The 12,844-nt window shown below is 44.9% G+C and overlaps 2 protein-coding genes across 7 annotated transcripts in view; both read right to left on the reverse strand.

Moving 5' to 3' along the window:
- LOC135334825 (P-selectin-like) overlaps positions 1–12,844 on the reverse strand; it is a 53,451-nt gene that overhangs the window by 8,748 nt on the left and 31,859 nt on the right. Inside the window, exons 3-8 of one of the 3 annotated variants that reach the window (XM_064530169.1) lie at positions 2,121–2,297; positions 1,889–2,065; positions 1,642–1,836; positions 1,135–1,311; positions 727–1,001; positions 422–562 (exon numbers count right to left, since the gene is read on the reverse strand). In XM_064530169.1, coding sequence (XP_064386239.1) covers positions 754–1,001; positions 1,135–1,311; positions 1,642–1,836; positions 1,889–2,065; positions 2,121–2,297 — 974 coding nt within the window. In that variant the 3' untranslated portion in view covers positions 422–562; positions 727–753. Of the gene's footprint in view, positions 1–421; positions 563–726; positions 1,002–1,134; positions 1,312–1,641; positions 1,837–1,888; positions 2,066–2,120; positions 2,298–12,844 lie in introns of those variants that run through there. The other 2 variants (XM_064530170.1, XM_064530171.1) reach the window with 2 other exon arrangements.
- Positions 2,961–12,844, reverse strand: part of LOC135334769 (uncharacterized) — a 41,416-nt gene continuing 31,532 nt past the window's right edge. For 3 of the 4 annotated variants that reach the window (XM_064530076.1, XM_064530073.1, XM_064530077.1), the window contains 28 exons: positions 11,233–11,409; positions 10,976–11,176; positions 10,742–10,918; positions 10,513–10,689; positions 10,259–10,456; positions 10,023–10,199; positions 9,787–9,972; positions 9,561–9,731; positions 9,322–9,507; positions 9,089–9,277; positions 8,851–9,039; positions 8,447–8,794; positions 8,302–8,398; positions 8,040–8,149; positions 7,777–7,974; positions 7,328–7,521; positions 7,082–7,166; positions 6,881–6,963; positions 6,533–6,569; positions 6,170–6,384; positions 5,723–6,019; positions 4,903–5,146; positions 4,744–4,814; positions 3,905–4,039; positions 3,719–3,847; positions 3,508–3,659; positions 3,324–3,459; positions 2,961–3,153 (listed from right to left, as the gene is read on the reverse strand). In XM_064530076.1, the coding sequence (XP_064386146.1) occupies positions 3,079–3,153; positions 3,324–3,459; positions 3,508–3,659; positions 3,719–3,847; positions 3,905–4,039; positions 4,744–4,814; positions 4,903–5,146; positions 5,723–6,019; positions 6,170–6,384; positions 6,533–6,569; positions 6,881–6,963; positions 7,082–7,166; positions 7,328–7,521; positions 7,777–7,974; positions 8,040–8,149; positions 8,302–8,398; positions 8,447–8,794; positions 8,851–9,039; positions 9,089–9,277; positions 9,322–9,507; positions 9,561–9,731; positions 9,787–9,972; positions 10,023–10,199; positions 10,259–10,456; positions 10,513–10,689; positions 10,742–10,918; positions 10,976–11,176; positions 11,233–11,409 (4,634 nt within the window). In that variant the 3' untranslated portion in view covers positions 2,961–3,078. Of the gene's footprint in view, positions 3,154–3,323; positions 3,460–3,507; positions 3,660–3,718; positions 3,848–3,904; positions 4,040–4,743; positions 4,815–4,902; positions 5,147–5,722; positions 6,020–6,169; positions 6,385–6,532; positions 6,570–6,880; positions 6,964–7,081; positions 7,167–7,327; positions 7,522–7,776; positions 7,975–8,039; positions 8,150–8,301; positions 8,399–8,446; positions 8,795–8,850; positions 9,040–9,088; positions 9,278–9,321; positions 9,508–9,560; positions 9,732–9,786; positions 9,973–10,022; positions 10,200–10,258; positions 10,457–10,512; positions 10,690–10,741; positions 10,919–10,975; positions 11,177–11,232; positions 11,410–11,460; positions 11,647–11,704; positions 11,891–11,942; positions 12,276–12,406; positions 12,569–12,844 lie in introns of those variants that run through there. The other variant, XM_064530075.1, reaches the window with a different exon arrangement.

Genomic DNA, 12,844 nt, shown 5'->3' on the forward strand with positions numbered 1-12,844 from the left:
CTGCCTGTCTTCTCATCACTCATGTCCTTGGATCCAGACCTCCGTTGCCTCAACATAACCAGCACAAGCAATATGATCAGTACTAGCACAGCAATGGCCAAGACTCCAGCAACCACCCCACCAGCCACTGCACTAACATTGACCACTACACTCTCTGTGGGTGAGGTAGTAGCAGTTGACCGATTAGTGATGTCCTCAGGGCACTCTGGACTATTGAGGTTAGCAATGACAATCGGACAACTGTTAGTCACACTGAGGCCTGCACTCTGCACCACAACGATTGGATCATTCTCAACCCACTGTTCCATTAGCCTAGCCAGTTGTATGGTGGATACACTCTCTGTTCCAGTCAGCACAGCTCGGTAGGTCACATGACTAGAGGAGCCGTCGAAACAATTGATAAACTCGTCAGTGAGAAGGGAGGGGCTGAACCCACAAGCACACAATCCTTCAACACCTTGAGATAGTCTGGTAGTGATGCCACTGGCTTTGGCCATTGTCTCTGACTCAATGTACACCTCACAGTTTGTTATTACATCCAGACGGAGTTGAATGTTGAGTGCTGGAAAACAAAAATAAACTGTTACCAAAAGAGAATTGATGTGAATCCATATGAACACACTATAGTTACACATGATCTTTAGTAAGGTTTTACATAAATGATTATTTTTACTTTCAGGTATGCTTACATATTTTCAGTGGAATTGTAAAGGCTTTCCAACTTACTCCTGAACTCAATGGTGTAGTGAGTAGCTACAGTGTGTTCCCCCTCAAGCTGACTGGAGGTGAGGATGACCTGACAGCTGTACTGACCAGCGTCTGACAAGTATAGAGAGTGTCAAAGTTGAGGGTTGCTGTGCTGGTCATGAGTGACCCTCCCTCCCTCGTCCACTGGTAGGAGAGGGTGGGTTGTAGAAAGGCCCCTCCACTCAGGGAACAAGTGAGGGAGAAACTCTGACCAGCCATTGGACCTCCACTGGGGCTGATCACAGCTAGGAGCTCTGTGAAATAATAACAATGTAGTTTCATTTAGTACCAGAGTAAATAGGACAGATAACGACAGGTAGACACAACAACTGAACATAGACTGAACATGTAAACATAATATTGTGATGTTGCTAATAACTTGCGTACGTAAACAGGTTGGAGCAACTGGAGTCCACTGTCCATCACCACCACAAGTCCGAGTGTTTGCTCCAATGAGAGTGTATCCAGGGTTACAGGTGTAGGTAGCAGTCATCATGAAGGTGGTTCCAGAGGATGTGCTCACTGCTCCATTGGAGGGGGCCTCCAGGGAACCACAGTTGACAACTGTAACAGACAATCAATTTTATTCAACTAACTTCAACATAATTATACTCAGGGATCACGTTTCGTAATTGCCTGTGAAACTGCATTTCATTTTATGGAATCGACCAAGTGCTTGCAAACCGTAGCCCTGTATTGCGTGTAACACATGTAGGGATTCAACCACTTAGTGACTCTGCATATATGGAAATGCAGTCATAACCACTTACGAAACCTGATCACCGTAGTCACCCGCTCCTTCTCTTATTTATGGGCAACGCTCACAGATATAAAGGGTTCAGTAATAAGATTATAGGAAATCACGTGAGGCCACAACACATTGGTATAACATACTTTCACAAACTGGTGCAGCTGGACTCCAAACTCCAGTTGGTCCATTTGTTATACTTGCTCCACAAGTTCTGCTCTCGCTACCAACAATGTTGTATCCAGTGTTACAGGTGTAGGTAGCAGTCATCATGAAGGTGGTTCCAGAGGATGTGTCCACTGCTCCATTGGAGGGGGCCATCAGTGCTCCACAGTCAACAGCTGTGGGGAGATGCTTGATCACCATTACTTCCAACCACCATTGCTAACTCACGTGAACAAGTTGGTGCCACTCCTGACCACTGACCAGTAGCTTCACAATGTCTAGTAGCACTACTAGTGAGGAAGTAGCCAGGGTCACAGCTGTATGCAGCAAAGGTGAGGTAGTCCCGACTAGGGGTGGTGGACACACCTCCATTGGTAGGGGAGGTTAGGACAGGGCAGGTGACGACTGTGTTGGGGAAAATAAACACACACTAACTACTTACTAGTTCTGATGGTCTTACTTGTACAAGTGGGAGGTGATGGAGACCAGGTACCAGCACTAGTACCATCACTCATACAAGTTATCGGAGTAGCTCCACTGATGGTGTACCCAGTGTCACAGGTGTAGGTGGCCATGTTGGTGGTTGCATCGTATGAGATCATTCCATTAGACAGTGGACTCAGTGTGGGGCAGGGAGCTGTGGGGGGTGGGGGTTAGTATTGGACATAGACAATATAGTCAGCACTCACTGAAGGTGACACATCTCCTCAGTCCTGTGTTAACCCTCACACAGCAGTATTCTCCATCAGGACTGAAGTGTGTGGGACCACGATGCAGAGCAACGCCAAAATTAGGAATATCTCTGATGAACAATTCATCCTGAACTGCCAACGATCTACTATCAAGTTGCAATGCACTCCCATTGGGGAACAGCCACAATACACTACCAGTGTCTTCGGTGTAGCAAACCCAGGGGCGTAGTAGCTGTAGAACATTAGTTCCTCCTGGTCCAACATCAGAGAATGAGATGATCTCTCCAGTGTGGTCAGTGTCATCGGGCTCATTGGCTGGTGCCAGTCGAACTGTATGCCATTAATGTAATAATTGATGCTCTGATACCAAACCTATATAGATATACTATACACCAGTAGCACAAGATTTAGATTCTATATCTAGAGCTTTATAGTTGCACTGCACTGCATATCAACTCACTCAAAGGTTGCCCATACACAAGAGAAACACTTCCCAGCAGACAGCAGAGAAATAGAGTTACAGTAGCCATTCTCTACTGTTTAGTAGTAGCTAGCTAGAGTATAATTGGCGATTTTTAACTTAGCGACCCTCACCCTATATCCTCAAATTTTTCCTCAGAAATGACAAATATTAAAAAACTGGCAAATACAAAAACTAAAATCCTACGTCTAACTTCAAAAACAACAATAAAAGATGCACTCACATTCACATTAAAAGTTTTAGTTTTAAAGAAAGTTTGCGTAAGTATCGAAGGAGTCCAAGTAGACCAACAAGGCCTCAAAAACATCCTTGTAGTTGTCCTGTGAGGGGGAGTGGCACATTAATACACATACACTGTGATGTGCTATGTAATGCAATGCATGGCCTGTTACATTGTATACTAATTATGGGGAAACAGCTGCTGAGAGGTCTGGCTTGTAATTAAGTGGTGCAGGCTCTATATATATTAGCTGTAAGCAGATGAACTCACGACTGAGGGTACTGCCCCTGGCTTGTGGACCCTGAGAGCCTTGACCACCTGGAACACATCCACCACTCCCTCTGTCTTGCAACGGTCAATGGTAGTAGCTATGGAGCAGTACATACCAGAGCGGGTCGCAGTGTCACTGGAAACAATACAATATAATTAGGAACTTATTATAACAGACCCTCACCTGCAGTGGACCACAATCGCCTTGTTTCCAGTCCTCCTTTGAACCTTTATAACCTCCTCATTCACGTCAGTTACAATCTTGAGGTTCTCACATGCACCAGTCGACTTCCAACCGAGAATTTGGATTTGAATTATTTGCTGAGTTTGCTTAGTCTGGAGGAAAAATTTAAGGAACGATAAAAAAGCAACCAAAGTGATATACAAGTACACACCTTCTTGTTAAGCACGCTCAGTTGCCTCATAACGAACCCAGTGTTGGTTTCCTCCCCCAAGTTATCGATGGTGAACTCACCGAAGGAGGTGACATTGCCACTCTCTGGCCAGTACTGGGAGCATGCCTCCTACACACACACACACACACTCAACAGGGAGGACCTCTAATGGAGACCATCACTTACCTTCCCATCCTCACTGAGAGGAGTTAACATCACAACAGCCGCACACTTCCTGTCATAGATCACCTTCCAGAAGTTACGCACGGTTGAGTCCAGTGGATTCTGGGCAATGATGTATGCCTTCTGGTGCTTGTAGCCCTGGAGGGAGAGAGGGGGAACACTGAACATAGTGCTCCAAATTATGTTATAGTTATAACATGGGCACGAGGCATACAAGCACTGAAGCACGAGGGCCTAGCTTATAGTAACATATTTATGGTGAAGCAAAATTGAAGGACTTATCTACATTTAAGCCACGCATCATCACGAGGACTTAGGAGCACAAAGTCTTCCACAAATTGAACCTTGGACAATTTAAAAATCTACATGGATGCAAAGAATTAACTCCAGCTATGTTGAACAGTGCCCTGACTAAACTTCTTTGATACTTTGTTCTCCATTAATTAATCATGTCTGCCAGAGGGGCGTTTTGTGGTTAGTGATTATGACTTTGCGGCAAGTGCATATAAAACAACAACATAGCAACAACATAGCAACGGGATAAAAAGTGCGATATTATGGCGTGCTATGTAAGTGGGTGTTTTATCTATATGCCTGTTTTCATAGCTATTTGTCCGTAACTTGCTCAGTAGCTCTTAATTGATAGCTAGTGCTACAATAAATATAATTACGGTCTACTTGGATCAGTGATTCATTTCAGGCAAGTGTGAATTTTCTGGGCTGTGGGTGATTTGTTTTAAACCATGCAGGCCCGTTTTCGGAGCTATCATCTAGGGTTGCTAACAAATATTGTTGTGCATGTTTAAGCAGCTCTGCAATACACACTTACATTACACACTTACATTGACAAAGACGGCATTGACATAGTCACGACCAGGGTCCTCTCCTTTTAGGAACACACGGTGATTCTCAACTGTGGAGTTGGTAAAGGGTCGTTTACATACAATCAGGTAAAGGTCGTTTAATATAAAATCTAAAACCTTATATTAGTAAATACTTACTTGGTAGGTACTGTATTCCCCTGTTCAGGTTCTTGTGTCTCAATGCACCGCTGCAGTTGACCTCATTCGGATTTGGAGATACCTGTTCCAGAATTTGGAACTGGTATTGGAATCCAGAGACGGTTTTTCCCGGGGCCACTGATGACATCTTCTGTATCTGTCTGCGCAGATCTCCAGCACTGATCTGAGTGTCTCCACACGTCACTGACTCAAGGATAGCATCGTGGATGAACACATATTGGTCCTATAGGTAGAGGGGCAATGAGCATGCTCAGTAGAATCAAAATGGCAGTATATATAAGCCATTTCACTATAACAGTTAATATAATAAATACTATAGGCACTTAGACTGGACAGATCATACGATGCATGCAAACTTCATGCTCAATAAAGTATTTTAACGGTTCATTTCACCTAGTGGGTAACAAGCAACGTGCATAACATACCTTAACCCATTAACAGTTATAAGGAAGTCATTACCACTTTACTACACTGGTGAACATGACACCACTCTCTGGCTACACATGTCATCCCCTACACATTCTTATCATATACTGTAACCATAATATCATCACTCTAGAATGCGAGGTTAATCGATTGTGTATGACACTGTACAAGCCTGGTTGCGTTTCTAACTATTGCGAATCATACGCCAAGCATGGGAAATTGCAAGCTCACTCTTTAGGTTTCTTTTGATTGTGAATTATGCGAAAATTCACAATTTGCTATCGAAAAAAACGACGCATTTGAAACCTGATATAATATGGTGGATAGAATTACAGTTACTTCTGTAAGCTTCTGTGTCTAGTCTAGTGCTTACTTGAGTCTGGACCATTTTCATCCTCTGTTTGCGAGCTTTGACAATGGTGCTGGAAACACCGACGACATTTTCAGCTGCGATTTGATCTAGGATATTATCAAGGGCAATGTAAGTGCCTGTGCGTCCCACACCAGCACTGCAGTGGACCAGGAGAGGACCTCTGGATGGCTTGTGTTGGGACTTGACCCGACGATGGAACCCAAGAATGGGCGTGGCATAGTCAGGCACACCGTGATCAGGCCACGTTGTAAAGTGAAACTGAGTGGTCTTGAAAGGTTTCCCACTTTGCCCTTTCATCTGTGACAAAAGAAACATATCACAACAATGAAAGAGAATTGCTGTCTGAAAGTAAACTGTGAAAAAACACAATGTTAACAAAATAAATGTTATTGTAACAACATAATAATGTACTATAATTTATATACCACACTTTTATTAGGTACTCACTGCAAGTAGTAGGTTTCTGACAGTGTAGTCAGCCAGGACCTGCTGGTCTGTGATGGTGACTGTGAAGGGGCCATAGTTCACACTGCCACTGTCTGGCCAGTACTGTTGACACTTGATCTTGTTGTTCTCCTTGAGGTTGGTGAGCATGACTATTATGGGTGGTCTCTCCTGCCACATCATGCGCCAGAAGTCCACCAGGGTATTGGGTAGTGGTCCTATGATAGGCGAGGGGAGAATAGACATATGAAAACAAGCAATGAAGCACATTACAATAGTTATGATTGTAAAGCAAGCACACAGCAAGTGTGCATAGTTACTGTCTTGTGTGTACAGTTATGCTCTAGTGAAACATGAAACTGATACCTTGAGAAGCAATGAACTTGTTTGGCTTGTCAAAACCCTACAGTAGAGAGGGTGAAACCATGGTAAGGAATACAACATAAACATGGTAATTGCATGTGTTATCATGAATAAATCTAGGAAGCTTGTACCCACACGTGAATATCTATATCTCACAATCAGCTTGTACAACATACAAGTACATGTACAACAATTACAGCAGAGGCAACTCCCACATATTTGGCCATATATTGTTATTCATTGACTTGTATGGGAGAGACAGGCAGCCCTGACAGGATATGATTATCATTAACTATAGTTCCAAACACCCTAAATTCCTGACCCTTTCAGTCACAACACACACTAGCTCACGTCTACATAGGAGGCATTGATGTAGTCACTCTGACAGTCCTCTTGTCCAGGGATGGGGTCTAGGATAATGAGGTTGTCATCATCTGCAGGAAACCAGAGAGTGTGTGTGTGTATGTGTTCGTGTTATGACCACATGAAGCCACAATGAGGAAGTATAAAATCCCCTCTGAACAAAATACTGATTCTACCTCAGGAACTTACACACAAGAATGTTTCCGAATCTGTTTTCATCTTTGTGCTGTTTGGCAATTGCTGTTGAGTGTTCACCTTCCTTGCCACCGAGACCCTGTGCAGTGTGTGGTGTGTGTGTGTGTGTGTGTGATGTGTGATGTGTGTGTGTGTGTGTGTGTGTGTGTGTGTGTGTACTGGAGTGAACATCATAACAATAACAAGGCCAGTCTGTTGGTGAGGTAATAAGCACAATCGCTGTACATGTATTAAACCCACCGAATAGTTGTTGGAAAACTTCTTGTTTCCATTAGCATGCTGCTCAGTGACATATGCTCCAAACCCATCCACTGGTATAGGAGTGAGGTCCACCTCATCTGTCACCTCTGCTTCCCTTCCCTCTGGTACCACTATCAACTGGAGCTCTTTCTCAGCTGTGCCAGAAGGTCCACTGGCCACCAGCTTATAGACACCTGCACACACACACACACACACACACACACACACACACACACACACACACACACACACATGCACACACTGAATATTGATATATGATATTATGATAGTTTACATTTTGGGACTAATGAGACGTGTGTTTGTTATCAAATAAGCACACTGAAGAGTATTTTCAATATGGACAATAGAGAGTTGCAACAGCTGTAGTCAATTTATCATACACACCAACAAGACCTTCATACACAACAAGCCTCTTGTACTACTCTCACCAGCATGTTTCATCTCCACACTAGGGAAGGATATTCCACCTTCCTCGTCCAGTTCTGTGGCATAGTCTGCAGTCACCTTCCTACCATCGTGGTACCAGGTGAGACTGGGTGGAGGGTGACCTCCCACCTTGGGCTTAATGACCACCTCCTCCCCTTCATTACCTCTGCTCTCACTGGGGAAGCCAGTGATGGTAGGCTCTGCACACATTAACACATACACAGGTTTTAAGGTGAAATTCATGACACTAATCAACAGCACTGACCTTGATCCTTTGATATGGTGACCACCCCGTCAGTATCGCTGTGTTTGGTGTATACAGTAGAGAAACCAGAGTTTTTGACAGCAGGCTCATACTGCTTCTTCCGTGAGCGCCTGTAGAAATAATAACAGTTGTGTTGTCATGCTTCAGTGTCTATATAAGCTATTGTGGTGCTGGATACACAATGTAGTGGTTGTTGGAAACACACAATTGTGTGTAGCTAGCCCACAATGAATGTACACACACACTGCACTGCATGGCTTACCTCAGGAACAGTACTAGGAATATGATGAGCAGGATCACCAGAATCACCACCACTATAGCACCGACTGCCCCACCAATAACAGCAACAGGGACAGAGACTAGGGGAATACAAATGGTTACAGGCTCTTGTATTGTTTTCAAGCTACCTTGAGGTTCAGGCAGGAATAGTTGTGCACAGAACGTCTCCACGGTAGCTCCATCGTCCATTGGAACTCGGCAGCAATATTCACCAGTTGCAGTGGTAGTGTTTCTGATGAGGTTGAGGCGTATGAACCCATCACCAGTGTCAGTGTAGAAGTCAGAGTCTCCACGACTTGAAGTTGAAGGGACAACAGTGCCATTGGGATTAAGCCAAGCGGCGTTAGAGGTATCGTTACAGCATTGTTGGTGATCAGTCCTGCACACCAGTCCTCTCCCCCCCTCTCCAATGGTGTCAAGCTGCACTCGAGAATTAGCCTCAGCTATTGTAAACCCTTGATGTTGAAGGAACACTCCTGCAATATATAATGGCATCAACACACATTAGTATAACACATGTGTGGGAACTGACTCTGACAGAATGGCTCAGCCTCAGTCCAGTTACGGTCTGATCCACATGTTCTTACACTGCTCCCGATCACCATCAGCTCCATCATCATCCCACAAGAGTAAGTGGCAGTACTCCCATCAGTACGTGGAGGAGAGGTTGATGAGTAAGCAATGACTCCATTAGTGATGCTGGGTAGGTCCTCACATGTTCCTGTAAAGATACCATAATTATATATGGGACGTATATAACAGATGCTTACCAATACATGTTAGCATTAGTCCACTCCACATTCCTCCACTAGCACTGCCAGTACATCTCCTGGTAGCATCACCAGAGAGCACAAACGAGTCACTACAGGAGTGGGTAGCCAATGTACCCACTGGAATAGGAGAGGTGTTCATGATGTAAGTGATGTCACCATTTGATAGAGTGAGAGCAGGACAGCTTGCTGTAAGAGAAGTCACTACAGGGACAAGCAATAAAGGAAGATACCTTGACAGACAATGTCTCCTCCACTCCAGGTAGTGTCTGATTGACATGTCCTTGTTCTATTAGTACCAAAGATATCGTACCCAGTGTCACAGGTGTAGGTGGCCACTGTCCCCGCTGGTCTTGGGGAGAGTGTCGTATTGTAGCTAATCCCTCCATTAGCAGGTGAGGGAAGGTCCTCACAAACAGCTGCATGTAAGAATACAATATACAAATACAATCTTTAAAAACTATTAACTCACGAGAGCATATTGGAGGTGTGCCCCAGAGTCCACTAGCCATACAAGTCAGAGTGGAGTCTCCTGATAGAGTGAAGCTCCCAGCACACATGTAAGTGGCTGTCTCTTCAAATGTAGTAGCAGAGAATTGGCGCACTCCATTCGAGATCACCGGAGGATTGCCACAGTCCACAACTGAAAATAAGAATCGTCCGTCATATCAATACTTTAAAGGACCGATACAACTCACTTTGACAAGTGATGACACCTCCACTCCATGCTCTGTCAGACCGACACACCCGATCAGGTCCACTGGATGGTTCGTATCCAGTGACAGTACAGCTGTGTGTAGCCACGGCTCCCTGCAGTCTGGGGGTGGAGGCTGGATTGTAGTTAATCATCACGTTGTTGGGGACAGGGAGGTCATCACAGAAGACTGTAAAGAAATAGACACATGTATGTATGACAGTGACCCAAACAACAGACCTATACAGGTAGAAGCAGCACCACTCCATCCACTGGTAGTACATGTCCTCACTGCTGTCCCACTGAGGTGATAGCCAGCTGTGCAACTGTAGGTAGCAGTGGAGGCTGTTGCTCGGGGGATAATGGAGGTGTATTGAATAGCTCCGTTTGTTGGATTAGGGAGAGTTGGGCAAATTACTGTGTAAGAGAGAAAGACGTAATCTACACAATGCTTAAGAGTTGTGTGACAATCTCACATTCACAAGTTGGATCACTACCACTCCACCCTCCATTGGTTAGACAGCTCCTGGTAATGGTAGCACTAGTGGTACCAACAATCCTGTACCCAGTGACACAGGTGTAGGTGGCCACAGTGCCAGGTGGTCTGAGGTTACTAGTTCCACCATTGTAGAATATGCCTGAATTAGCTGGTCTAGCGAGGTCCTCACAAGTCACTACAGGGAATGATAATATGAATGACCATTTCAACATGTTGTCTAAAGCTACTCACATTGACAGGTTGGTGCACTGCCGCCCCACACTCCAGTAGCTTGACAAGTCCGACTAGCATCACCACTGAGTAGGTATCTAGTGTTACAGGTGTAGGCAGCAGTCATCATGAAGGTGGTTCCAGAGAAGGTTCTGACTTGTCCATTGAGGGGGTTAGTGAGGCCACCACAGTCAACAGCTACACGTGTGGGTAACATAATTAAACACACTGTAATATCAGTGATACTCACGTGCACAAGTGGGTTGAGAAGGACTCCAGGATCCAGTAGCCTGACAGGTTCTAGTGGTAGCACCGCTAATCATGTACCCATTGGTACAGGTGTAAGTGGCCACTTGATTAAAGGTAGTTCCAGAGGATGTGTCCACTGCTCCATTGATGGGGTCAGTCAGGGAACCACAGTCAACAGCTACAACAGACACACTTGGTGAATAATTGCAAGCATTAGCATAATATGATAGCTCACGTTGACATGTTGGATCACTGCCACTCCACCCTCCATTGGTTAGACAGCTCCTAGTAGTCATGGTAGCACTAGTGGTACCAACAATCCTGTACCCAATGACACAGGTGTAGGTGGCCACAGTGCCAGGTGGTCTGAGATCACTAGTTCCACCACTGTAGAATATGCCTGAATTAGCTGGTCTAGCGAGGTCCTCACAAGTCACTACAGGGAATGATAATATGAATGACCATTTCAACATGTTGTCTAAAGCTACTCACATTGACAGGTTGGTGCACTGCCGCCCCACACTCCAGTAGCTTGACAAGTCTGACTAGCATCACCACTGAGTAGGTATCTAGTGTTACAGGTGTAGGTAGCAGTCATCATGAAGGTGGTTCCAGAGGATGTGCTCACTGCTCCATTAGAGGGGTTGGCAAGTGGTCCACAGTCAACAGCTGTGGGTAGATGTGATCACCATTACTTCCAACCCACCATTGCTAACTCACGTGGACAACTAAATGTTGGTGCCACTCCTGACCACATACCATTAGCTTGACATGTTCTAGCACTACCACTATTACCAGTGAGGACGTAGCCAGTATCACAGCTGTATGTAACAACAGTGAGGTAGTCCCGACTAGTGGTGGACAAGGCTCCATTGGTAGGGGAGGTTAGGACAGGGCAGGTGACGACTGTGTTGGGAAGCCATAGCTTATACACACAATGAACTACTGACTAGTCTAGTCTTACTTGTACAAATGACTGCAAGTGGTGTTGGAGACCAGGTACCAGCACTAGTAGTACCAGTACTCATACAAGTTATCGGAGTAGCTCCACTGATGGTGTACCCAGTGTCACAGGTGTAGGTGGCTATGTTGGTGGTTGCATCATATGAGATCATTCCATTAGACACGGGAGCCAGTGTGGGGCAGGGAGCTGTGGGGGGTGGGGGTTAGTATTGGACATAGACAATATAGTCAGCACTCACTGAAAGTGACACATTTCCTCTGAACGTCCACACCATCAGTCCTCCTCACACAGCAGTGTTCTCCATCAGGACTGAAGTGTTGGGGACCACGAAGCAGAACAACGCCTAAATTAGGAAGATCTCTGATGAACACTTCGTCCTGAACTGGTAACGATTCACTTTCAAATTGCAATGCATTCCCATTGGGTAACAGCCACAATACACTATCAGTGTCTCCGGTGTAGCAAACCCAGGGGCGTGGTAGACCACTAACTCCTGATCCAACAGCAGAGAATGAGATGATATCTCCAGTGTGGTCAGTGTCATCGGGCTCACTGGATGCTGCCAGTCGAGCTGAGTAGTGCATGTGTGTTTATCCTAATACTAGTTCACCAACTCAATATTGTCAAGAGACTGACGACATGCAGGATCTCTAGAGTAATGTACAAGTTAAGTAGCTACAGAAACTACACACAATAACTCACTCAGTGTTTGTGCATGTACCCATCCAACAGACACCGTCAGTCCTAGTAGTAGGCTTAGAGCAAGTCTTGAGAAGGCCATACCTAGCTAGCTAGCTAACAATTAATTATAGCTGGCCTCTCCTAGCTAATATACGCTAATAGCTTCTTTGCAATAATGGGCGTGGCTGGCAGGAGGACAGTGACATGGCCTATTATAATTAGCGCTTTTTACTTTGGGAACCCTCACCTAAATAAAGTGGCCCAGAGTGAGGCCCACCTCATTATTGCTGATGTCAGCCATTAATTGAGGTCAAAGTCCTTTTTTTGGCTGACATTGCATTATTTTACCATGTGCCATGTTGCAAGTTGCATTGTGCACCAAAAAGCCAGTGTGTAAAAAAATTAAACTATTTTTATGTAATTATTGTTCAGACTCCGTCCTTTTGTGTATTTTCGTCA

The sequence above is a fragment of the Halichondria panicea genome, chromosome 4 (assembly GCF_963675165.1).
Source record: "Halichondria panicea chromosome 4, odHalPani1.1, whole genome shotgun sequence".
In the NCBI taxonomy this organism is placed as follows: Eukaryota; Metazoa; Porifera; class Demospongiae; order Suberitida; family Halichondriidae; genus Halichondria; species Halichondria panicea.